Source organism: Schistocerca serialis, chromosome 9, assembly GCF_023864345.2.
Source record: "Schistocerca serialis cubense isolate TAMUIC-IGC-003099 chromosome 9, iqSchSeri2.2, whole genome shotgun sequence".
NCBI lineage: Eukaryota > Metazoa > Arthropoda > Insecta > Orthoptera > Acrididae > Schistocerca > Schistocerca serialis.
This window is the reverse complement of record NC_064646.1, coordinates 18,060,647-18,087,609: the sequence shown is the minus strand read 5'-3', so window position 1 is coordinate 18,087,609 and position 26,963 is coordinate 18,060,647. Positions and strand designations below refer to the sequence as shown.

At 43.0% G+C, this 26,963-nt stretch overlaps 1 protein-coding gene across 1 annotated transcript; it reads right to left on the bottom strand.

Moving 5' to 3' along the window:
• Positions 1 to 15,863: 15,863 nt before the first annotated feature.
• On the bottom strand, positions 15,864 to 26,611 carry LOC126418567 (uncharacterized). Its single transcript, XM_050085384.1, has 2 exons — positions 26,454 to 26,611; positions 15,864 to 16,318 (listed from the first exon to the last, which is right to left on the bottom strand). Exons 1-2 carry the CDS (start codon positions 26,460 to 26,462, stop codon positions 15,980 to 15,982), a joined length of 348 nt encoding a protein of 115 aa, XP_049941341.1. The 5' UTR covers positions 26,463 to 26,611; the 3' UTR covers positions 15,864 to 15,979.
• Between the last annotated feature and the right edge of the window lie 352 nt (positions 26,612 to 26,963).

Below are 26,963 nucleotides of genomic sequence, written 5' to 3'. Positions count from 1 at the left end.
CCGGCGCTCTGCGGCACGTTTGATGTTGTTTAGCGCAATGTCGATTATTTCGTGGTGTCGTAATCGACGAGATGTAGGAAAGTTTACTACTTCTGTAATTTTGTTAGGTGGTTCAACATTTTTCAGTATAACAGACGGAGATAGCATAGTGGATTCATTTGGTATGGAATTAATTACATCTTGGAATGAGAATATGCGTGTGTCCCAATCAATATGTCTTTTGTGGCAGTATATTCTACACAGTTTACCAATTTCTTTCATTAATCGTTCACAAGGGTTCGAAGAAGCATGGTACTTGGATATATAGATCGGAGAAATGTTTCTAGCTCGTAACATACGTGTCCACATAGCAGAACGAAATTGTGATCCATTGTCAGAAATTACTTTCAACACATGCCCTACATGAAACAGAAAATGTTTTACAAATGCTTTCGAAACAGTTTTAGCAGTAGCTTTGCGTGACGGAGTGAAGGTAACAAATTTCGAAGTGAGTTCAACAGCGACAAAGATGTAGCAAAAACCTATTCTCGGAATTGGACCAAAATGTCTACAGCGGCCATATGTATTAATTTAACAGGTACAATTGGATGTAATGGAGGAATATGTGAAGTTGCGTCTGACTTAGCTTTCTGGCAGATTTTACATGACGCTAAAACTCGTCGTATACGTTTTTCCATGTTGGTAAAATAACAGTTCTGTCTCAGTATAAGAAAACATTTTCTGGCTCCGTAATGTGCATAACTTAAATGAGTATACCATATTAATTTGTTAACCAATTCATCAGGAACGCATAATAACCAATTGTTGCTGTCAGGATGAGAGCAGCGAAACAGAATGTCATTGCGTACAGTGTAATGGTTTCTAATCGTAACAGTTTTTTTTATCTTGCCAGAGGTGTTTAATCTCTTTCCACACGTTGTCTTTACTTTGCTCTTTTGCTATGTCCTGTAATGACGATGAAATAAAATTTGCTTTGTAGAAGTTGGTTGCGATGTCATGCTGATTGTTGCTGAGAGAACGAGATAGTGCGTCTGCTATAACATTTTGTGTGCTGGGAATGTGAACTATTGTAAAATTAAATTCCTGTAAATAAAGTTTCCATCTGCTTAATCTGTCGTGAGTGAATTTAGCTGAAAGTAAAAATTGTATAGCTCTATGGTCTGTGTAAACGGTGGTGTGTCTTCCATAAAGAAAGTGCCGAAATCTCGTAAAAGCCCATACAACACATAATGTTTCCAGTTCTGTAACGGAATAATTTCGTTCAGCAGGTGACAGAATGCGGCTTGCAAATGCGATGTTTTGATTATTGTAGAACCATCTTCTTCAATTTCCTGAAAAATATGTACGCCTAAAGCGTTGTTGGAACTGTTGGTGGCAATGGAAAAATTTCTGATAAGATCTGGGTGCGATAAAAGTGGTGCATTCAACAAAGCATGTTTCAGGTTCATGAATTCAGAATGTGCTTGCTTATCCCAGGACCAAATAGTGTTTTTACCCGTCAATTGGCATAATTTAGGTGTGTCTAAAGCAGAGTGATGAATAAATTTACGACAAAAGTTAATTAAACTCAAAAAACTGCGTAGTTGTTTTTTCGTTGTAGGAACAGTAATGTCACGTAAAGCTTGAAGTTTTTCCGGATCAGGCGCAATGCCTTCTGCTGAAATTACATGTCCAAGAAATTTTATAGAAGTTTTGCCAAAGTGCCATTTACTGAGATTAACAGTGAGTCCTTGTGCATGAAAAATTTGCAACAGTCGTTCTAAAATGACATTGTGTTCAGACCAGTTAGCTTCTGCAATAAGAATGTCATCTACGTACGTTGTAATTCTGTCTTTAAGTTCTGTCGGAAGTATTATATTCAAACCGCGAATAAAGGCTGGAGAAGAAATAGTTAAAGCGAATGGTAATTTGCAAAATTGATAACAGTCGCCAAAACAGAGAAATGCTGTCTACTTTCTGCAGTTCGGATGGAGCTGAATTTTCCAAAATCCCGATTTTAGATCTAACGTAGAACAAATAGCAGTACCGTGAAATTTCTGTAGAAGTTCCTCTAATGTCTGTGGTCGATCTGTTTCATTAATAATTATGTCACTGATGTGACGCGAATCAAGTACGAGGCGAAGTGAGCCATCTTTTTTCTTAACAATATGTAGCGGGTTTATGTACGCACTAACTGCCGGTTCAATAATTCCTTGGTCAAGCATAGCTTGCAATTCTTTCTTAACTTGTTCTCGGTAGATATATGGAATGGGATAATGCTTGGCTTTAAATGTATCATGCTGTTTGATTTGAAATTCATACATAAATCCGGACATAGTATCAGGAACATTGTCAAAAACTGGAGCTTGCTGTAAAAGAATTTTGTGTAGTTGCGTGCGTTCGTCGTCTGTATTTGCACTGCTTTGTTTAACTTTATCAGAAATCATCTGCATTACGTCGTAGTCAGCTTCGCCTGGAGTATTATAGTTGTGTACGTACGTATCAGTGAACAATGTGGAATTACAGTCTATGTTACGTGATGCAGAAATGACCTCTGTACGATTATTTGTTTGTTCTTCCGCAGATAAAGAATGCTGAAATTCTAAAGCCAATTGTACATTTTCATCCTTCAACATTAAATAGGAATTTTGAAAGTCAATAATGGCATCGTGTTGTACCAGAAAATTCGTACCTAAAATAATGTCTGTCGTCAATAACGGAATAATCCAAAAATTTGAGTGAAATGTGTGACCTGCAATGCAGAATGAAAAATGTGTCTGTAATTTAACGTCTACTCCTTTACTCGATACTGCTCCTTTTACTTTCGTTTTGCCTAATGGTACTGTAGGATAGGTATTCTCTTTGTTACACTCGTTGAAAGTTTCTTCATTTATTACTGACATAGGTGACCCAGAATCGAATACTGCTGAAAATTTCTGAACAACTGGTCTTTCCTGTAAAAGAGTGTCTCGGATGTCGTCAAAAGTAATAACATTTTCGTGAACAACATTCTGCGTGTCTAAAGTTGTGCTTGTGTTACTGGATGATGCGACCTGAACAGTATCTAGTCAAATTCTATCTGAAGTGTTATTATTTACGGGAGGATTCTGTGGCATTTCGACTATTTGAACTGTTCTATTATTTCTTCCAGACGTTTTACGCTCTGGATGATACCTACTGTCTGGTTCATTCATGAGAATATGTTGGTGCTGATCATTTTGCTGCTGGTAAGACCGACTGTTATTAAACGTCCGCTGAAAATTGTCCTCATTATTTTTACGTCTGTCGTAATAGTCATTCCTATACGGTGCATTGCGATAGGAATTGAAATACTGTGTTTTCTGTACGTAGTTGTTCCTTTGCTGCCGTACGTTACTATTTGTTGTACCAGGGACTATACGTCCACGCGGCGAAACATTAAAGTTAGGTTGACCTTGTGCATTACATTGTTGGTTGGGTATGCTAACCGGCTGGTTTTGTTGCTGTTGTTGTGAAAAACCTCTATTCTTACTAAAATATGGTTCCTGCTGCTGATAATTTTGACGATACTGATAATTAAAATTTTGTCTGCTACTAAAGTTCTGGTGGTTGTCGTTCCTAAAGCGTCTGTTACTTTTACTATTGAAATTACGTGGTTGATCGTAATTACTGTAAGTTTGCTCGCCTTGGTTATTATATGAAAAATTTTTGTTTGTAAAGGAATAATCCGAATGCTGTACTTCCAGAAGCTGCAACAGATCTCTGAATGCTGAAATGTTTTCCTTCTGCTGACCCGTTAGAAGTGACACTCTTAATGACCATGGTAATTTAGAGATACATAGTTGAATAAGTGCCGATTCACTGTATGGTTCACTTAAGTACTGGTTTCGTTGGACCATGTGCTCAAAAAATTGCGTGACACTGGGAAATTTGAGTTCTCATAATTTGGTAAACTAATTAGTTGATCTTTAATTCTGCACTGTGTCGTCTTCGACCAATACGCTGACAGAAAAGCATTCTGAAACTCTTCTACTGAGTAACATTGTCTCACGATCGGTCTCATACGAGTTGCCGGTTCGCCTTCCAAGAAACTGCAAATAAATTCAAGTTTGTGTGTTACGGGCCAAGTCGGTGGAAAAGCAAAACTAAATTGTTGTATCCAATCCAGTGGATGAATCTGTGTTCTGTCATTTTTAAACACTTTAAATTTTCTCACTGACAGAAAATGTTTGTAATCAAAATTATCGTCTCTGTATGATGGAACAGGTTCAGGATTGTATGAGAATCTGTTGAACTGTGGCTGTTCGGAATCTAAGTCCCGTACTCTCTGTAGATTACCCAAATTATACACGCTGCGTGAGTCTGACAAATGTTCGCAAAGTGGCGTCTGCTGTGATGTGTTAAACCCTGAAACATTTTTTATCTCTGTTACCTCTTGCTGTAAACATGACAATTTTCTACGTAACGTGTTATTAGATGAATCGATCTCATTGATTGCCTGTTGTAGATTTTGAAATTCAGGTGTTTGATTAAATGAAACCGGTGAGGTATCGTCTGATTTGCTGTCATTATTACTTTCAATAACGTCAATACGACTGGCCAATTCATCATATTTTTCAGTCAGTATTTTTGCCTGATCATCGTTTTTACTGTCAGAAGCATTAATCTGTTTTTGTAATTTACGTGTGGTTTCGTTCATTTTTTTAACGTCAGCTTTAATGACATTGGAATCCTGTGTTAGTTCTAATTGTTCGAGTCTGTCTGCCACTGTCTGAATATGTGCTGTGTGTGTATCTGTTTTTGATTCAAGATCAGAAATTTCATCACGTAATTCGGTGTTCAACTGTTCAATGGTATTAATTTTGTCCGATACTGTAGCAATATTGTTGTCTACATATGTTTTTGCCTTCGCAAACATTTTGCGTTTATCTTCTTGTCTCTGACAGTGATTGTTTCCATGACTTGACGTTTTACTTTATTTTGATCCTGTATAAATTTGCGGAAACGCGTATCACTGTTTTGTATGTGGTGATTAAAACGTTCGTCAATCTGAGTGTTCTGTTGGTCGAATTTCGCGTCTATCTTTGCATCCATTGTGTGCGAAAGTTCTGCTGTCATCAATTTAAACTCGTCGCGTAATTGTGTCGCTTTTTCAGAGCATTGTTTACCGACTGCACTAATTTTCTCTCTAAGTACTTCTGTTGTAACTGTTTGTATATCCCTTAATTCTTGAGCAACCGATCTAATTTCTTCGCTACTTTTCTTTGAACAAGCCTCAATTTCCTCGTGTAACTGTTCCTTAGTATCATGACACTGCGTGGCAGCGGCTCTAACCTGTTCACTAAGGTGTCTGGAATTGTTGTCCAATTTTTCACTAAGGTTGTCTTGTTTTTCATTCTCTTGTTTGACCTGTTCACTAACTTGTTTGAAATCTTCACTAAATTGTTGTTTGAGATCTTCTTTAAGTTGTTTGGAATTTTCATTCTGTTGTTTAGAATTGTTATCTAGTTTTTCATTAAGTTGTTTAAAAAATGCCATAATTTGATCCAACCCAATATTACCTACTCCATTCTCTGTACTGTTTGATGGTGTATCTGCAGTTGTCGCGTTTTGTGTGACCATTTGGTCATTCTGTAATTTACAAAAAGGTTTGCCAGTCAGATGTACACTGTCAGTCACTATTTCGGAATTAAATGAATCCGTCGTACTGTCAGTACACTGTCCATTTTCATTAAAAAAATTTGTCTGTACGTTACTTGAATTTTCTAAACCGGGTGTGTTAAGCTGGGCAGCGCTCATTACAATAGAGCGCCCCGCCTCATCTATTGTCGTCAAATTAATAGAGGAGACAATTGAGTTCATCATTAAGATAATAATAATTATTAGTGGTTGGAACGCACTGATTGTCAGTGAACGCAGGATTGTCATCATTACACTGCGTGTCACAAGTACTATCGGTGGAGTTGTTTAAGTCGGTAATTTCATTCATTACACCTCGCGATGTACTATTAATAGTTTTTCGCGGCATTTTTACACAAATCACACTTATTCACAAATGAAACAAAGACAATGCAAAACTCAACAAATACAAGTACAACAAAGAGCAACGAATTGCCGATGACCTGTGAAAGAAATTGACAAAATTAGTAAAAGCGTTGCGCCAAATCCTAATTATATTTAAGTATATAAGAGCAGATATCTGACCACTTCTCGGAAGATTCACAAAGAAATACGATCCGGATGTCACCAAGTGTAACCTCCCCGTGAAAATATGAAAGTGAAAAGAATTGAATAGAATTGCAAATAGTGCCAAATGTTAGCTTCCCATAGTAATAAAACTCAATGATAATAAAAATGTGCAAAAATGTTAAGTCCCCATAAAATTAACGTTAAGGTGAACCTGATAAATTTTATAAGGGCAGCTGCGCTGACCTTAGGCCCTGTGCAATAATTAATCTGATAAATTGATTCTAGGAGGAAAACCATAGGAAATATTGTTTCAACTGGAATGATTCTTTTCTTAAAAACGATTGCTTTGAAAACAAAATTATTATTGGGGCATTTCTTGAACAAATTAATTACAATTAACATACATTACATTATCAGATGTGCGCAATGCTGCTTCATTACCTTATTTAACAATATACCTCGTCCCGAACCTTGACCAGAGACCCATGTCGACGCCCGCCGACTTCTCACACACAACTCCGACTGAGTACAACTCGCAACTGACTACTCGCAACTGAACTCTCGCGCGGTCAAGCGCAGACTAGTAACGATAAACAACTCTCTGGTCAGAGATTCTGTCATGCCTCGCCATCGCTGGTACTGAATAAATACGCGTTTCACATCGAAAAAGTTCAAAGAAGGGCAGCACGTTTTGTATTATCATGAAATATGGGAGAGAGTGTCACAGAAATTATGCAAGATTTGGTCTGGACATCATTAAAAGAAAGGCGTATTTCGTTGCGACGGAATCTTCTCACGAAATTACAATCACCAACTTTCTCCTCCGAATGCGAAAATATTTTGTTGACACCGACCTACATAGGGGGAAACGATCACGACGATAAAATAAGGGAAATCAGAGCTCGCAATGAAAGACATAGTTGTTCTTTCTTTCCGCGCGCTGTAAGAGATTATAATAATAGAGAATTGTGAAGGTGGTTCGATGAACCCTCTGACAGGCACTTAAATGTGATTTGCAGAGTATACATGTAGATGTAGATATAGATGTAGACGTGTTCTTCTATACTTTTAGTTTTGTTTCCTGTAATATCAACAAAATTACTTGACTTTTCAACTGCCTCTTCGTCATTTTAAATTCATATACCTTTGTAGAGACTTGTGAAACTTTTTTAAATTGATGAGTGGACAGCTAGTGAGTGTGCCATGATGACTGCCGTGTTTTATATGTGGTTGGAAAAGCAACAAAACAACTTAAAATGTCACTTTAACTCCTTTCCAATAAAACAACCACTGATATAATGACAGACCATTCGGGATGATTTGTGTATGACATCTAAGTCATTCTTAGTATTAGAATTTTTGTCAAGTTGCCATGGATTCAATAAATTCCAGTACTTTTAGGCCAGGCATCGTCATCCTCCACTTTTTCCAACGTAATTTCTGGCACCGGAAATACTGTCCAGGAAGCTACTATCCCTTTTTATCACAGCACATGAAGTCATCAGAGGTATTGGCTATGTGTGTATCTTCTCCATCAGTACAATAACTGGAGTCTTTATTGGAAATTTCTGAATTTAATTCACCCATTTCTTGTAATATTTCATCGCACAATGTGTATGTATGTATTCAATCACTTTCAGTTTCGGTTTTCATCTGATTTTGAGGTACAAAATGCTTACGAATGTCGGTAATTTTCTTTCACTCTATAGTCTACGCTTTTACAGCTCGCAGTGCAAAATATTCGCAGTAAACAATATACGTGCATCTCTCCTCACTTACAGCTCACTGTTGTCGTTAAACACAAGCATGTAAAGAATTAAGTAAAGTCTTACAAATGTCATCAGCCTTGAAAAATTAAGAAAGTACTGTACCAATATGACGAAGAATACTAAACTGACTTTATATTCCTGTAGACAAAATATTCGCGATATAGTACCTGTGTACAATAGGTAGCTAGGTAGCTCATAAGAAAAGAAAGGTTACATGTGAAAAACACCTGGCATTACTGCTAAGCTGTAACAAAGTGAAGAGAAGTTGCCTATCAACTGTGTGACGGAACTTCCAAAGTGTGCACGGTCACTTAAAGAATAATATCTATGATGAGATATCCATAATGGAAATATTACCTTCCGAGAGAACAAAAAAGTCGCCTTTGTCACTAGTTGCACATACCTGCGTAAACCTCAAACGGCTATTGGTGTAACAAAACAGTTGCACGGGAAAACACATTCGTCTAAAGATTTCTCCTTCGAAGTTCAACAACACTCGGGTGCTAATTTAAATTATCGTATCGTTTTATATTTGTTATCACTTCCTGAACGGGTGTTCATGTGTTCTGCGTGGGTGCTGAGCATTACTTATTGGTAGAATTAGTAGAACGTAGTAACTGAAATTACTGCGAATCTATGCGGTCTGACAGTGGGTAGTACTCATTGTGTGGCTGTTGTACTACAACATTAATTTCATTAATTGCGACCACTCTCAGCTGTTCACCGTGCCACCAGATCCAGTCAAATGGTGCTCATAATCTGAAGATGGTAATTTAAAAGTGCCGAAAGCGGTCATTTTAATAACTCACATTGGGATCCTGACTTTTTTTTTCTAAATGATCAACCATAACATATCGATATTACTTCTCAACCATGTTGGTTAAACTTATTCAAATAATGGGGTTTCTTGAAGAAGAACATAATGACTTTAAATTAAATACCGTTTTTGTAATTTCATTTACATTTGTAATTTCATTTCCATTGCTCTAGTTCATTTTATAGCTTTACATATTTTATGTATCCTTTTTACGCCGTCTTATCGACATTTTAGTGTCATTTTGTGATTAGATGTCATGCGTTCTAGGTCATAAAACCGGGTACTGTGGAAACACGTCCTTTAACGTACCTGTAAAATAAATGAATTTTCACTAGGGACAGATGTCTATTGTCCACCCCTTTACTTCCCCCCCCCCCCCCTTTTTACAGGCGCCCCTGTCCAATTTCTAATAAACTTGGGGGAGGAGGGGGTGGGTGGGCAGGGGAGGCAGAGGAGACGCGGGGGGTGCTAACGTGGTGCTCGCACCCCGGGGACTCATAAGCTAGAGCCGTCTCAGGCTCCGCACGTCAAAAGACTCTACGTTGCCGTTTATGCATTGCACGCTACCTGTCTATATGCAGCGGCAGCTACTTCTAGTACCTACGTGATTTACTCTTCCGTCATCAGTCGCTAAAAATGCGTGTAAGCCCACATATTAGCCATAATTTTCCCCGTTTTTACGGTGTGGTTAATTTGTACTGTTTACGGGAAGAAACTTCAAAGTCGTCTGAATCTTCTGGGAAAGTACGCTCTGGAATTTCAACAGCAAACCGTAGTAATATGCATTCTCTCCTGAAAACTACGCTCCGTAAATTTCAACAGTAAACCATAGTAATGTGCATTCTCTCTTGGAAACTACACTCAGGGAATTTCAACGGTATAGCGTACTAAAAGGCGTACTCTCTTGCAGCGCCTACAGCTGGAATCTAATGAACATATTAGTGACGCTTTCATGCTTAGTAAAGGAGCCTGTGACGATGTGCGTGGTTCTTCTTTAGATTTTACCCACTACTCTGTCAACTCTACCTGGTAACTGTTCTAGGCTTGGCTCTGAATACTATGGGACTTAATTTCTGAGGTCATCAGCCACATAGAATTTAGAAGTACTTAAACCTAACTAACCTAAGGACACCCCACACATCCATGCCCGAGGCAGGATTCGAACCTGCGACCGTAGCGGTCGCGCGCTTCCGGACTTTAGCGCCTAGAACCGCTCGGCTACTCTGGCCGGCTGTTCCAGGCATCAGAAATAGTATAGAATACGTGGAACGAGTGTTTTGTAGCCTACTTTTTTGTGGGTCGCAACATTTCCTTAGGATTCTTGCAATGAATGTCAGACTGACACCTGCTGCTCCCTACTACTGGATCTATGTGATCGATGAACTGCGGTCGTTGCAGATGCGTACTTGTAGGTACCTTTAAAATTTTTACTACACTTCTGGAAATTGAAATAAGAACACCGTGAATTCATTGTCCCAGGAAGGGGAAACTTTATTGACACATTCCTGGGGTCAGATACATCACATGATCACACTGACAGAACCACAGGCACATAGACACAGGCAACAGAGCATGCACAATGTCGGCACTAGTACAGTGTATATCCACCTTTCGCAGCAATGCAGGCTGCTATTCTCCCATGGAGACGATCGTAGAGATGCTGCATGTAGTCCTGTGGAACGGCTTGCCATGCCATTTCCACCTGGCGCCTCAGTTGGACCAGCGTTCGTGCTGGACGTGCAGACCGCGTGAGACGACGTTTCATCCAGTCCCAAACATGCTCAATGGGGGACAGATCCGGAGATCTTGCTGGCCAGGGTAGTTGACTTACACCTTCTAGAGCACGTTGGGTGGCACGGGATACATGCGGACGTGCTTTGTCCTGTTGGAACAGCAAGTTCCCTTGCCGGTCTAGGAATGGTAGAACGATGGGTTCGATGACGGTTTGGATGTACCGTGCACTATTCAGTGTCCCCTCGACGATCACCAGTGGTGTACGGCCAGTGTAGGAGATCGCTCCCCACACCATGATGCCGGGTGTTGGCCCTGTGTGCCTCGGTCGTATGCAGTCCTGATTGTGGCGCTCACCTGCACGGCGCCAAACACGCATACGACCATCATTGGCACCAAGGCAGAAGCGACTCTCATCGCTGAAGACGACACGTCTCCATTCGTCCCTCCATTCACGCCTGTCGCGACACCACTGGAGGCGGGCTGCACGATGTTGGGGCGTGAGCGGAAGACGGCCTAACGGTGTGCGGGACCGTAGCCCAGCTTCATGGAGACGGTTGCGAATGGTCCTCGCCGATACCCCAGGAGCAACAGTGTCCCTAATTTGCTGGGAAGTGGCGGTGCGGTCCCCTACGGCACTGCGTAGGATCCTACGGTCTTGGCGTGCATCCGTGCGTCGCTGCGGTCCGGTCCCAGGTCGACGGGCACGTGCACCTTCCGCCGACCACTGGCGACAACATCGATGTACTGTGGAGACCTCACGCCCCACGTGTTGAGCAATTCGGCGGTACGTCCACCCGGCCTCCCGCATGCCCACTATACGCCCTCGCTCAAAGTCCGTCAACTGCACATACGGTTCACGTCCACGCTGTCGCGGCATTCTACCAGTGTTAAAGACTGCGATGGAGCTCCGTATGCCACGGCAAACTGGCTGACACTGACGGCGGCGGTGCACAAATGCTGCGCAGCTAGCGCCATTCGACGGCCAACACCGCGGTTCCTGGTGTGTCCGCTGTGCCGTGCGTGTGATCATTGCTTGTACAGCCCTCTCGCAGTGTCCGGAGCAAGTATGGTGGGTCTGACACACCGGTGTCAATGTGTTCTTTTTTCCATTTCCAGGAGTGTATTTCCAAAGACTGACAGTCAACAATGTAGTAGAACAGGTATTACGTCAGGTATTACGTAGAGTACCAGCTTGGATCCCCTTCAGGTATTCCTTCACTTCACTATGATTTTCTGCCGTTGCAACTTTCGTATTAGCATCTCAGTTCAGTGTTCTCTAAACTTTGAGGTAAACTACACAAGTTGGCGTGTTTGGCTTGTGAAACATCCTGTCTGTCTTCCCTTTGCTTTATTTTTTTATTTACTTTCTTTGAGGTAGGTAAGTAAGAATATCACATCGCATCAGCGGGCTGACTTCAGAGTCTTGTATTAGACCGTCGGGACGTATACGTCGAAGTTTCGAGTCTCTATACATAGTAATTGATTTATGTATCTATGTTCCAGAATTGCTTTCCAATGCATGGAGTAATTTTAGAAGAATTTAATGCGATGTACTTCCATTACTCACTGTCTTGAAAAGTGTAGTGTTCGGTAAGACACCATGGCACACTTAGGGGTGGGATGGCGATACGAAGGAACGACATGTAAAGCAATTCCAACCAGGCTCGGTTCACATATGGGCGGGTTTGGTGGCTCGAGGTGTATGTCCAAAATCCAACATTCTCAGGAGAACAAGTTTAAATTTTGTAGGTCGAAATTATCGATTTCTGGAGTAAATTAGGTCATAGTATTAAATTTTAAATGTAAGCTTTCTATTACAACGTATAAATCTATTTTTGAAAAGTTTCAACTACATCAATTTTCTAACTTTCAAAATCATTATCGTATACAGAGGTTTGGAAAGGGGAATGAGTTTAAATAAAAGTTGACAGCCAACTCAAGAAACAGAAGTACAGAAGTGTTATTTATTGGCAAGAGGTAGTACGGGAAATAAAACCTGAAAATCACAAAATGAAAATTTAGGGAATTGTTCCGATATTGTCATGGTTTCTTCAGACTGAGCGTCACTGGTTGAAACGTTGCCAGGACCACATTTTCAACATAGAAAGAAATGATGCTGGCAAGGAGGTATAGAGCTTAACAGGTTAGCCATATTTTAATTATTTGCTTCCGTAACGAATTTTCCATCAGAGGAAGCTGTTTGAAATTGACACCGAGCGAAGTTCACTGACAGACGCGAAGCCCTGCTTCCAGAAGCACGCCGTCGTCTTCCTTGAAGCTCCTGGAACTAAACCTTGTCAATCAGGTTGTCGTGCACAGAATACGCATCATCAGTATGTCGGCGTCGAAATTCCATCAGTGCAAAACAGATGGATTCGTCGTTGAATGAGACTGGGCTCAATGTGTCTGGCTACCTACGACGTATTCCTGTCACAAAAATTTTTCATAGTTTGGATATAGCGCCACCTGACATCCGCAGAAGAACAGTCGCAAAAATGGCGAAAAAGAAGCAGGAAATCGATCCTGGCCAACAAAAATATAGGTCGAGGTCAAGGACGAATCACATGCGCACATCAGCATGAATTCCATCAGCATCGGGAACTCAGCTGACAGAGGTATTGCGAAAATTAACTGAAGTGGTTGAGGAACCTGCTGCGGGATTTCACCTCTCATACAAAACATTGAAGGCACTAGACCGATAGAGGACAAGAGTTTCACGATTCATAGCCAACAACAGGAAGTGGGTCTTCATGATTGACGATGAGTCCTCTGCGTGTGGTGATCTGCAGGAGCTACAACATCCCCTAGTCTGCGGAAACCTGTTCTAGCCCTGCATCACAAAAAATGGTTCTAATGGCTCTGAGCACTATGGGACGCAACTGTTGAGGTCATTAGTCCCCTAGAACTTAGAACTAGTTAAACCTAACTAACCTAAGGACATCACGCACATCCATGCCCGAGGCAGGATTCGAACCTGCGACCGTAGCGGTCTCGCGGTTCCAGACTGCAGCGCCAGAACCGCGCGGCCACTTCGGCCGGCTCCTGCATCACAGAAGATCTATATGCAGCAAGTGATAAGGTCATAAATACAACGAGATTCTGGAGCTAATGCCTATCTAATAGAAAATGAGCGGTGCCTGGCACAATGTTTTTATTATGGTTTTATTATTTTTAATATTTTGTGTTATCGAAACCTTGGTCAGTGGATATTTAGATGTGCATGTAACAACTGAAGTCTTTCTTTCTTTCTTTTTAGAGAAAGTATCGTCAAAGAGTAACATCTGGAAAATCTAATCTTTCGCCGTATTAAAGTAGCGACTTTTGATTATTTACCTTAATTCCTATTTTATTTCTTTGCAGAACGCTTTAGTCATTTCAGTTGTGCAGTCCGTCATCTGCCAACCCCTTACAAAAAGAGAAGAGAAGTTAGTGAAAGTCTACATCAAACGATGTGTGTTATTTCCAAATATTTCCATAATGTGAACTTACAGCAAGCTGGAGTAATTGCAGGTTAGCAACTTATATTAATCAATACATCGGAAAAAGAGCCAAAGTTGCAAATTTCACTTTTTATGACTAGTTACAGTTCAGGACCCATTTTCAAATCATTCAGATAGTGACAATGGTATTCCCCAAAATGTAAGAACCATGTCAAGGTAACAGACATATTTGCACTTTGTTATATGTTTATTGTTGTGGCCACATGTAGTAAGCGTTGCTTCACGCAGTGGAGAATGGCAAAACAGCGGCGACCGAGGCGTTGCGAAGTAGGCAGGCACAGATAGGATTGCTGACAGTAGCAGACTACCAACCAGCTGACGCAAGGCTGCACACAGACTGAGCGCCGAGCGAAGCCTGGAGAGTGCTGAGTAAGGGGAAGTGAGGCATGCACGCTAAGTTACGCTGCAATATACTGCTGGAGTAATAACAAAAAGCTACCACTGACGGTAGAAAACGTCCTCCTGCCGGATATAAATAGTGGAGCGCAGGCAGCAACGGACAGAATACATTAGGATGCAGTTCGGATCTGAGGACGGACGTGATCCGTGTCCGAATGTTCAATCTCCGTAGGTCACGATTCCGGAGTTCTGTTCCAGCTCGCAGGAGTCATCCGTTCGCCGCCAGATATCCACTTCAGCTCTGGGGGTCGGCCCGAGTCCGGTCGGCACCACGGCTGACTAACTACAGCGAGAACTTCCAGCAGGACCGGCCGCAGCGCGGTCTTGGTCACAGGCGGCACCTGGGACTGACGCCCAGACTTCACGGCATCCCGGCCCCACGGCGCGTCGTCCGTCCATGACGGGAGCTCGCGGACATTGCGACTGACGGCTTCCCAGGCGCCGGTGCAGCAGGGGTCGGCGGCTGACCTTACGCCGACGCGACTGCCGAGCGGCGACTAGTTCATCTCAACCACAGGGCATCTTGACTTCAGCGGAGCACTGATGGAGCGCGTTGCGCGCATTGTCGGAGAATCTACGCGGCAGCAGCCAGGCTGAGGGATCCGCAGGGCTGGGCAGCGACGACGAGGGAGAAATTGTAAAGAAAGCTCGATAAATAATTGTAAAACTCCACGCCATCTCAGTCTTTGGCGCAGCCACTGTGTCTGCTACTAACAAGTACTGCAGAAACCGTAACAAGAGGTGCAGAAGTCGTAACAAGTGGCCATCTGTCGTAACATTATGTTTATCTTGCCAGATATGGTTCAAATGGCTCTGAGCACTATGGGACTTAACATCTGAGGTCATCAGTCTCCTAGAACTTATAACTACTTAAACCAAACTAACCTAAGGACATCACACACATCCATGACCGTGGCAGGATTCGAACCTGCGACCGTAGCCGTCGGGCGGTTCCAGACAGAGGCGCCTAGAACCGCTCGGCCACCAACGGCCGGCTTGCCAGATATGGTTATTACATTTTGGGAAATACTATTTTGACTGTCTGGATGACTTTAAGATGGGTTTTGGATCCGAAACTAGTGATCTAGTAAATAAGAATGAAATTTTCAACTTTGTTTTTTCCTTTGTGCTGACTTCCATTATGGTTCAAATGGGTCTGAGCACTATGGGACTTAACATCTAAGGTCATCAACCCCCTATAACTTAGAACTTGGTTAAAATGGCTCTGAGCACTATGGGACTTAACATCTGAGGTCATCAGTCCCCTAGAACTTATAACTACTTAAACCAAACTAACCTAAGGACAAAACACACATGCATGCCCAAGGCAGGATTCGAACCTGCGACCATAGCGGTCGCGCAGTTCGAGCGCCTAGATCCGCTCGGCCACAACCGCCGGCTCTTCCATTGTGGTTTTCCCAGTATATTTAGCGGCGAAGTAACGAAAAAAATAATTAATATGCTAGCACCTGATATGAATGAGTGAGTAATTCGATGTAGTAGTGCTAGGAATGTATTTATTGAGGCCATAAAAGTTGGGGGTACAAGACTAAATTCAGATGCAGGCAGTGATAGTTGACAGCAGCAGGTGAACGGCATCGTCGGTCAGCGGGCTAGATCTTCTGGATGGGCAGGTGTCCGTACGGGGCGGCGATGACGGCGGGGGCGGCGGCGCCGGGCACGATGGCCTGCGGCAGCGCGTACTGCAGGCCGGGCACCTGCAGCGGCACCACGGGCGCCTGCACGGCGGGCACGATGGGCGCCGGCACCAGCGGGCCCGGGTACTGCCGCGACTCGTGCACCGTGTACGCGAAGTTGCCGCCGGAGCGCTGCTGCATCACCGTCGACGTCACGGCCGCGCCCGTGCCCGGGTCCATCTGCGACGAGCGCTCCTCCACCATGACCGGCACCGCCGAGGCGGCGGCCACCACCAGCAGCGCGAGGGCGGCGAGCTGTGGGCAGCGCGTGGCACGTGAGTAGGGTCAGTACGGCAGGAACCCGGGAAATGCGAATGAGAAGTAGAGAAAATGTCTGTGGGAGCAATAGAGTGGAAGCAGTACTAGCAGAAATGCAGGAAATGTGTATGGGAGGTAGATGGAGTTTGTAACTAAGCAACAGGGTGGGAATAGTACAAGCACAAATCCAGAAAATGAGTGAGAAGAAAATGGAGTTTGGAACTAAGCAATAGAGTGGAAGCAGTACTAACAGAAATGCAGGAAATGTGGTATGGGAGGTAGATAGAGTTTGTAACTAAGCAACAGGGTGGGAATAGTACAAGCACAAATCCAGAAAATGAGTGAGAAGAAAATGGAGTTTGGAACTAAGCAATAGAGTGGAAGCAGTACTAGCAGAAATGCAGGAAATGTGTATGGGAGGTAGATGGAGTTTGTAACTAAGCAACAGGGTGGGAATAGTACAAGCAGAAATTCAGAAAATGAGTGAGAAGAAAATGGAGTTTGTAACTAAGCAATAGAGTGGAACCAGTACTAGCAGAAATACAGGAAATGCGTACAGGAGGTAGATGGAGTTTGTAACTAAGCAACAGGGTAGGAGTAGTAAAAGCAGAAGTCCAGGATTCTGTGTGGGAGGCGGATAGAGCACGTACCTAATCAATAGAGTGGGAGCAGTACAAGGGGAAATTCAGTAAATTGGCTTATATGTAGTTGTATAAGTATCTGTTGTTAAGGTGAAGTTTACATATCCACACTCCAATGGGAGCGATTCCACCAGAAATTCAGTGCGAATAATTCTTTACTTTAAAGCTCATGACTGGAGTGGAGGTGCTGTCTAGAACTCAGGACATGAGTGGAAGTGAAGAGAAAGTATGTATGCATTTAAAGAGTGTGTCAGATGGAGGTAGTGTTTAGAACTACTTTTAATTTTCAAGATGAAAAATTGAAGGAAGTAACTGCAAACCAAATGACGAGAATGGTGTGATCAAAAGGAATGGTAATAATAATAATAATTATTATTATAATGACAAAATAGTAAGCACAACAACATTATCAGTGTGTCGAATTATGTCAGAAATGAAACTCAAAAGAAAGCAGAGCAAGTGAATATTGCCGTTAAAAGAATGTGTGTGAGAAAGAAAGTGGAATTTAGATCATGTATTACTCAACTTACATCCTGAAAAATGAAGAAGTGGAAAAACTAAGACCAGAAAATAGCCTATAAGTGTGATAATGTTTAAAATTTTGATTTTACTCTTCACTTGTTTTCGTTGCGTAAATGATTGCAATAGAGAGATCCATTATGTTTCTGGACAAAAAAGTAATTAAAAAATCCCTTATTTCGACTGCTTTAATTGAAAAGTCTTTCTAACTCCGTGCCATCGTCAGTGGCTTTTGCTAAACAATAATGTTTTTAGAGATGACTATCTATTGAACCCCATCAGATATTCTATTATCACATTTGTGAACTAGTGGATTCGCAAACTGTTGCATGTGAACCCGATACTCTAGGTTAGCATAGAGTATTTCAACAGATTAGACGAAAGCTTGGTTGTATGGGATAATGACAGCTTGCGAATTTGGTTCCTACTCTCACACAATTTAGATTTCCGTTTAAACTCATTGCCGAGTGAATATTAACACGTAACTACAAAAATAAAATTTGTTGATTGCTGACGCTTTAAACACAGAATTCACACTAAAAGACACAGTTTCGAAGCCAGTTCTGTGCGTTGTCATATTTCCGTTAAAAAAATTAAAAGCAAAAAATAGGAAATTTGTGGTAAAGTCTTATGGGACCAAACTGCTGAGGTCATCGGTCCCTTAGCTTTCCCACTACTTAATCTCACTTAAACTACACTCCCGGAAATGGAAAAAAAAACACCGTGAATTCATTATCCCAGGAAGGGGAAACTTTATTGACACATTCCTGGGGTCAGATACATCACATGATCACACTGACAGAACCACAGGCACATAGACACAGGCAACAGAGTATGCACAATGTCGGCACTAGTACAGTGTATATCCACCTTTCGCAGCAATGCAGGCTGCTATTCTCCCATGGAGACGATCGTAGAGATGCTGGATGTTGTCCTGTGGAACGGCTTGCCATGCCATTTCCACCTGGCGCCTCAGTTGGACCAGCGTTCGTGCTGGACGTGCAGACCGCGTGAGACGACGCTTCATCCAGTCCCAAACATGCTCAATGGGGGACAGATCCGGAGATCTTGCTGGCCAGGGTAGTTGACTTACACCTTCTAGAGCACGTTGGGTGGCACGGGATACATGCGGACGTGCATTGTCCTGTTGGAACAGCAAGTTCCCTTGCAGGTCTAGGAATGGTAGAACGATGGGTTCGATGACGGTTTGGATGTACCGTGCACTATTCAGCGTCCCCTCGACGATCACCAGTGGTGTATGGCCAGTGTAGGAGATCGCTCCCCACACCATGATGCCGGGTGTTGGCCCTGTGTGCCTCGGTCGTATGCAGTCCTGATTTTGGCGCTCACCTGCACGGCGCCAAACACGCATACGACCATCATTGGCACCAAGGCAGAAGCGACTCTCATCGCTGAAGACGACACGTCTCCATTCGTCCCTCCATTCACGCCTGTCGCGACACCACTGGAGGCGGGCTGCACGATGTTGGGGCGTGAGCGGAAGACGGCCTAACGGTGTGCGGGACCGTAGCCCAGCTTCATGGAGACGGTTGCGAATGGTCCTCGCCGATACCCCAGGAGCAACAGTGTCCCTAATTTGCTGGGAAGTGGGGGTGTGGTCCCCTACGGCACTGCGTAGGATCCTACGGTCTTGACGTGCATCCGTGCGTCGCTGCGGTCCGGTCCCAGGTCGACGGGCACGTGCACCTTCCGCCGACCACTGGCGACAACATCGATGTACTGTGGAGACCTCACGCCCCACGTGTTGAGCAATTCGGCGGTACGTCCACCCGGCCTCCCGCATGCCCACTATACGCCCTCGCTCAAAGTCCGTCAACTGCACATACGGTTCACGTCCACGCTGTCGCGGCATGCTACCAGTGTTAAAGACTGCGATGGAGCTCCGTATGCCACGGCAAACTGGCTGACACTGACGGCGGCGGTGCACAAATGCTGCGCAGCTAGCGCCATTCGACGGCCAACACCGCGGTTCCTGGTGTGTCCGCTGTGCCGTGCGTGTGATCATTGCTTGTACAGCCCTCTCGCAGTGTCTGGAGCAAGTATGGTGGGTCTGACACACCGGTGTCAATGTGTTCTTTTTTCCATTTCCAGGAGTGTAGTTTATGCTAAGTACAACACACACACCCATGCCCAAGGGAGGACTCGAACCTCCGCGCTGCATATTAAAAGCAGATAAAGCTTATCCATAATGGATATTTTAGAACCCGTGTCTATTAATTGAATGCAAATTCGTAAAACTGCAACCAGTCTTTTTGGAACAGTTATTTGTTATTCCATAAGCCGGTTTTCGAATCTTTTCAGGTGCATCTTCAGATTGTTTTCTGGCAGTTACATATGTATATTTATATTCATTTCCATGTAACCAGACAAAAAAAATCATCTCTTTCGCCCCTGCCTGGTATTTTTAAAGTTTTATTGCATTCAGAAATTTACAAGTGTGACTGCATCGTTCATAAGCGTATTCGAATACATAGGACTATACGACTTCATGGACCTGGTAACAAACAGTGCAGTATTAGACATAGATGTTGCATAAATCGAAGGGTGCGGCTCTAAAATATTGAACGGTTTGTAATATACCTTCTGACTTAGGTTACGAGCGAAATTCGAATGAGACAGTCAGAGCAATTTTAGAGAATTTGTTTTTTTTCCCTTTTTTTGTTCTTCTGCGGGCCACAATCTACATGTCACATGTCTTAATTAGGCTTCGTAGAGGTAACTAAAAATTGTTAAAATGGCATGATACACCAGAGTTGCGTGAGCGATTCTGATGTTTTGTTCCGTAATCTGAATTCAAAGTCGCTAGCAATTCTTGAACTTGTGCTCGCGAGGCTGAGAGATAGGCAGTCAGTTTTTACAGTAAGGAGAGTTACTTGGCCACGCCGCGAATCAAACCCAGATCCACCTCTGACAGCTGGAGTAATTTAAGGCTGTTTATAAGTGGTTTTTATGGAGTGTAATGCGTTGCAAAATCTTAAAAATCCGTGAAAAACAGAAGATTCATTTCTGACCTGTCAGGTGTGATCAGTTCACAGATATAACTGAATCTCTCTATTCGTAAGAGTGTGATTGAACGACTTCCTCTTTTATACATCCATATTCTTGACACTAACAGTTATCGTATCGTGCATTTGTTGAAGAAAAATAAACTTCCAGTGTATCTTGTGTAGCTAGTGGTTTCCCCTTCGGCTGTGAGACTAAACATATCGTACACCGAGTCATATTCCTGTGGATTGGAGCGCTATGTTCTGTAGTTTTTGCCGTATCACATCTAGCTTTCTTTCGTTTGGATATTCCACACACTTGACCCGTTGCGGGACTACAGCTTTCTGTATATGAAACCGAAAACGTTGTAGGAGAACGGCGCTTAGCAATCAAAAGTGTCGAAATTGGTTGGTTAAAACTGGACTTTGTTAAATCAGACTGTGTCATCATGAAAGTCTTCAACTTGTTCGGTGCAAAAGAAGGCAGGAATCGTGAAAAGCTAACTGAAATGATACTGTTTTTATTCATTAAAATGTAAGTAACGTACAGTAACTTTTTCGCTGCTGCTAAATCATGAAAGTCAAAGGGAAGACTTGACATGTTATACGAGTTCTCGGGAAACAGCATACAAGTTGCTGATGTGATGTTCTCTACTATGCTACGCCAGTTTTAGGAGGTCTGATAGGTAATATCAAAGGAGTTTTGATACACGGTGGCAAGATCGAAACAGCTCCCTATAAGAAAGAGGAAAATATTACAGACGCTCAGGCGTTTATGCTGAAAAATGAGAAAAAGCCATTTGAGCAACGGTTATTCAAAGGAGACGGTGCAGCCTTCCGTCGAACCCATGGTGCATCTCACGCAAGGACCCTAAGAACAAGATAGGAATAGTTATGTTGTGTGCAAATACATTTAACCGTATTGGGTATTAATGACAGCTTCAGCTGAATTTTGGCAGTGTTTAATCCATGACATACCGTCTTTTAGCCGTGTTTTGTATTTGTCGGACAACGAATGTTGGGATAAAAGATTGCGAGCTTTACGGTTCTAATGTTTTAATCATATGATGTGGCCTTAATGCCACGGAACCGGTAGTGGTACAGTAATGAAAGACCAACATGCAGCTGAAGCGGTTATTAATACCCAAGAGGAATACTAATAGCTGTGGTTGCCCCAACCACAAGGTTGTCTACATTTACCCGTGTCTTTGTACACCAGTATGAAGGAAAGATGATTAAAGTTTAAAATCAGTGATATGTTGAAGACAAACTGCAGTTCTCATGAAAGCGAATCCACCGTCATGCAGGGTGGTTATGATTAAACTTCCACTACTTGAGAGGGTACCATGAAAAACAAGTGATCGTAAGACAATGAAACTATGTGGAAGAATTTTTAAGGACATGCAGAAGAGAAATAACGAATAACCTGTCGAGGGAAACAAATTATAGTTTCCACATGAGAGGGAAACATATGTTACTTGTGTACCATATTTACTTTCCAGGTTGCGAACATTTCTCAGCGTGACGTGTATCTGCATCCGCGACAGCGTGGATCCGCACAAGAGACATAATTTCACACTCGTTCGCAGCACTCATGGAAATGTTCAGCTGTCGTGACACAGGCCGTTCACTGCTTGAGTATCGCACATGGCGTCCAGCATTCTCAGCAATGGTAACTGAAACGTCTTCAATTTGTGGTGCAGTTGGCCGTCGACCCCTCCCAAGCGCAATTCCCTAATCGTAAGTTAATTCGAAATTCAGAATAATGTACATCCACAGTGCGGAACGAGGACCTCTCCGTATTACTTTAATGCGTAGGTATTTGCGCAAAGCACAACAATTCTTTTGATAAAGAAACTTCACATGTAAAACCTTGTTCGGGCCCATGTTGACTGTCTGCAAAATGGTTCAAATGGCTCTGAGCACTATGGGGCTTAACTTCTGAGGTCATCAGTCCCCTAGAACGTAGAACTACTTAAACCTAACTAACCTAAGGACATCACACACACCCATGCCCGAGGCGGGATTCGAACCTGCGACCGTAGCAGTCGCGCGGTTCCGGACTGTAGCGCCTAGAACCGCTCGGCCACCCCGGTCGGCGACTGTCTGCGATTTTAACGCATACTGATGCTTGCGTTTCAATGCTATGTCGCCTTAGCAGCACCCGTGCATAACCTTAAGTCATGACTAACACTACGGAAAACACAAAACCTGCAGCGCACAGTCTGAACATCATTTCCATGAAGTTAGACACCCATACGGTAAATCATTTTCTGTTTACAGTGGCTCATGGAGCGAAAGTTTAAACTATAACCAAAATATATATACATCAGGGTCACTGTGCTCTATTAACGGCAAAGGCCAGAGAGTGGCTAATATCAATCTGAAGTACCATCTCCCATGATCTATGAAGTGGGTTGCGTTGCGTAACATATTCGCAGGTGTATTTTTCATGACATTATATTTAAATCAAGTCACTTTCTTCCTTTCGCTGTTGTCTTCTATTCTGTAAATAAGCACTCTATTTCTCTTCTAAGCAATCAGCTCATTTCGACCCCTTTGGCCTTATCAAACTACGTCCCAATAAAAACTACTTGGCTTATATTCCAAACATCAAAGTAGATAGCGTGTAATGAAGTGCGTAAGAGTTTCACACAACTACAGTAGGTATCGGCACAACTGTGAATGGTGGGAAGTCCGTATGTGAAATGCGTCCCATTTATTTTAAGGCTTTTACAACGCCATTAAAGTTTCCACTTCACTAGTTACGTATACGAGTTTTAATTTGTTGTATATATTGGCACAGTGACACGAACTGTCTTTTTTGGATTCAGACTTGTTCCATTCACTCACGGTACTTGTTGACAAATGCAAGGCCAACTTTACTTTTCGTCTTAGTTTTTCCGGTAGTGTTAGTTATCTGTTGACGCTAAGACACAGCAGTACGGATAGCTTTAGTTACCAACCGTTGTTCAGTACGCACCTCTTGTACGGCATCGCTGAATGCAGTGCAGCAGCTGCACAACGATGCCATGCTGAGCTGCTTCTGCAACGACAGCAAACCCACCACGATATTTCTGTATCTGTTTATGGGTGACTGCAAGAAACCGGACCATCTCGCATCAGAATAGAAGAAACCGCTGGCTATCTGACTGTTCCGAAGGCATTTTCACAGACACAAAGGTAACTGGGATAACAAACGGAATAAGTCGTTTTTCTTGACTCCAGCTACACGGTGCAAAAGCGAAATCGCAAATCTCAGATGCAGAGAGGCTAGGATACTTAGCTCTACTAAAAATAAAATGAAGTATAATGTGTCTTTACTCATAAAATAACAGCCCCCGGAGGAAAATTTCTTCGTTTACGTACGATTACGCAATGAGGGTACTAAGTAGAATACAGAAATTTGAAAACAGACGTTTCCTACTCTGGAGGAATCAGCATGGGTCTCGAAAAAGACGATCGTGTGAAACCCAGCTCCCGCTATTCGTCCACGAGACTCAGAGCACCATAGACACGGGTTCCCAGGTTTTCTTGACTTCCACAAGACGTTTGATACAGTTCCCCACACAAAGTAAGAGCATATGGACTATCAAACCAATTGTGTGATTGGATTGAAGAGTTCCTAGATAACAGAACGCAGCATGGCAATCTCAATGGAGAGAAGTCTTCCGAAGTAAGAGTGATTTCAGGTGTGATGCAGGGGAGTGTGGTAAGACTGTTGCTATTCACAATATATACAAATTACCATGTGGATAACATCGGAAGTTCACTGAGGTTTTTTGCGGACGATGCTGCAGTATATTGTGAGGTTGTAACAATGGAAAATAGTGCTGAATTGCAGGAGGATTTGCAACGAACTGACGTATGGTGCAGGGAATGGCAACGGAATTTCAATGTAGACAAATGTAATGTGCTACGAATACATAGGAAGAAAGATCTTTTATCATTTAGCTACAATATAGCAGGTCAGCAACTAGAAGGAGTTAATTCCATAAATTATCTGGGAGTACGCATTAGGAGTGATTTAAAATGGAATGATCATATAAAGTTGACCGTCGGTAAAGTAGATGCCAGACTGAGGCTCATTGGAAGTATTGTAAGGAAACGCAATCAGAAAACCAAGGAAGTAGGTTACAATACACATGTTCGCCCACTGCTTGAATAGTGCTCACTGGTGTGGGATCCGTACCAGATAGGGTTGATAGAAGAGGCAGAGACGATCCAACGAAGAGCAGAGCGCTTCGTTGCAGGATCATTTAGTAATCGCGAAAGCGTTACGGAGATGATAGAGAAACTCCAGTGGGAGACTCTTCAAGAAAGACTCTCAGTAGCTCGGTACGGGCTTTTGTTGAAGTTTCGAGAACATACCTTCACCGAGGATTCAAGCAGTATATTGCTCCCTGCTACGTATATCTCGCGAAGAGACCATGAGAATAAAATAAGAGAGATTAGAGCCCACACAGAGGCATACCGACAATCTTTCTTTCCACGAACAATACGAGATTTGTATAGAAGGGAGAACCGATAGAGGTACTCAAAGTACCCTCCGTCACCCTCAGGTGGCTTGCGGAGTATGGATGTAGATGTTTTGAGAAATGGTCACTCCAGTAAGTTATGAGGTGTGAACAGTAGGCGGAGGACGTTTTTGCAGGGAAAAAAATGTCTTTGTAAAGAGGTAGTAAGCAAATCAGTAGGAGGTTGCAAAATCATGTTTTTTGAGTGATGAAAGTGTATGTATGTGTGTGTGTGTGTTGCAGGGGTGAGGGTAGGAGAGGTGGGAAGAACACCCTGAAATGGAAAGAAAAAGGAGTATTCGCCAGCAGCTGGAAGGGTAGTTAGAACTTTTTGCCGAATTATAGTCATTTAAATGGACGACGATTAATGTCTCCTTGCCACCGGGTGTTGAAATACGTTGCTGTAAGGTAGAAGAATGCCACAATTCTGTCGCAACAGAGTACGGAGCTGGAGAATGGGGTATGACACTGAAGGTCGGCTAGAATTAGTTAGCAGAAGATAGTTTGTCCATCAGATCAGAAATTTACAGGGTGGTCCATTGATAGAGACCGGGCCAAATATCTCATGAAATAAGCATCAAACGAAAAAAATACAAAGAAGAAACTCGTCTAGCTTGAAGGGGAAACCGGATGGCACTGTGTTTGGCCCGCTAGATGGCGCTGCCATAGGCCAAACGGATATCAACTGGTTTTTTAAAAATAGGAACTCTCTTTTTTTATTACTTATTCGTGTAGTACGTAAAGAAATATGAATGTTTTAGTTGGACCACTTTTTTGGCTTTGTGATAGATGGCTTGCAATAGTCACAAACGTATAAGTACGTGGTATCACGTAACATTCCGCCAGTGCGGACGATATTTCCTTTGTGATTCGTTACTCGTGTTAAAATGGACCGTTTACCAATTGCGGAAGAGGTCGATATCGTGTTGATGTATGATTATTGTGATGAAAATGCCCAACGGGCGTGTGCTATGTATGCTGCTCGGTATCCTGGACGATATCATCCAAGTGTCCGGACCGTACTACACGAATAAGTAATAAAAAATGGGGGTTCCTATTTTAAAAAACGCAGTTGATATCCGTTTGACCTATGGCAGTGCCATCTAGCGGGCCAACCATAGCGCCATCTGGTTTCCCCCTTCAAGCTAGACAAGTTACGTTCTTTGTAGTTTTTTCGTTTGACGTTTATTTCGTGTGATATTTGGCCAGGTCACGTTCAATGGACCACCCTGTATATCCCGGGTGTTGTATGAGACAGCACAAGTTTGCGGTTGTCAACTGATTCATGCACCCCATTAGGGCGGCTGAACAATAAGCAATCGAGTTTTTGAATGCAAAGCGACTGGAAAAAAAATCAGTTAATAAATACGATGAACAAGAAAAACTTCGTTTTTTCGTTAGTGCACGTAATCCTTCGTTCCACTGAGGGGCCTGAAGCGCTGCTACTCACCTTGAACATGACGGAGCAGATAGGTTTGTCGTCGGTGCTGAGGGACTGACTACCGGCGCCGGGGTCGCGTCCGTGTACTTATAGGTGGCTCTGCCCTGGCGCAGCCAGTTCAAGGCCAGCCGCAGGGCAGGGTGGCTGCACCACCTGGCCGGCGGTGCCAACAAGAAGAGCGGGTCGCCGCTTCCAGAAGCTGCCTCTGGCTGCCTTTAGCGGATCCTGGCCGCCGCCGCAGCTGACGGCGTCGCAGGACAAAACAAAGACGTACCCTCCCTCTAGGGAAGAAGCTCACGACCTGCTCGCTCAACACTGCCAGGCCCGCGGTGGTAAACGTCTCCAGACAGCTCTACTGCGCTGCAGGACGCACGTGGACTCGCAATCAGCTAAGGGGGACACTGACTCAGTCCAGCAGTTACTACTGAAATGAATATACACTACTGGCCATTAAAATTGCCACACCAAGAAGAAATACAGATGATAAACGGGTATTCATTGGACAAATATATTATACTA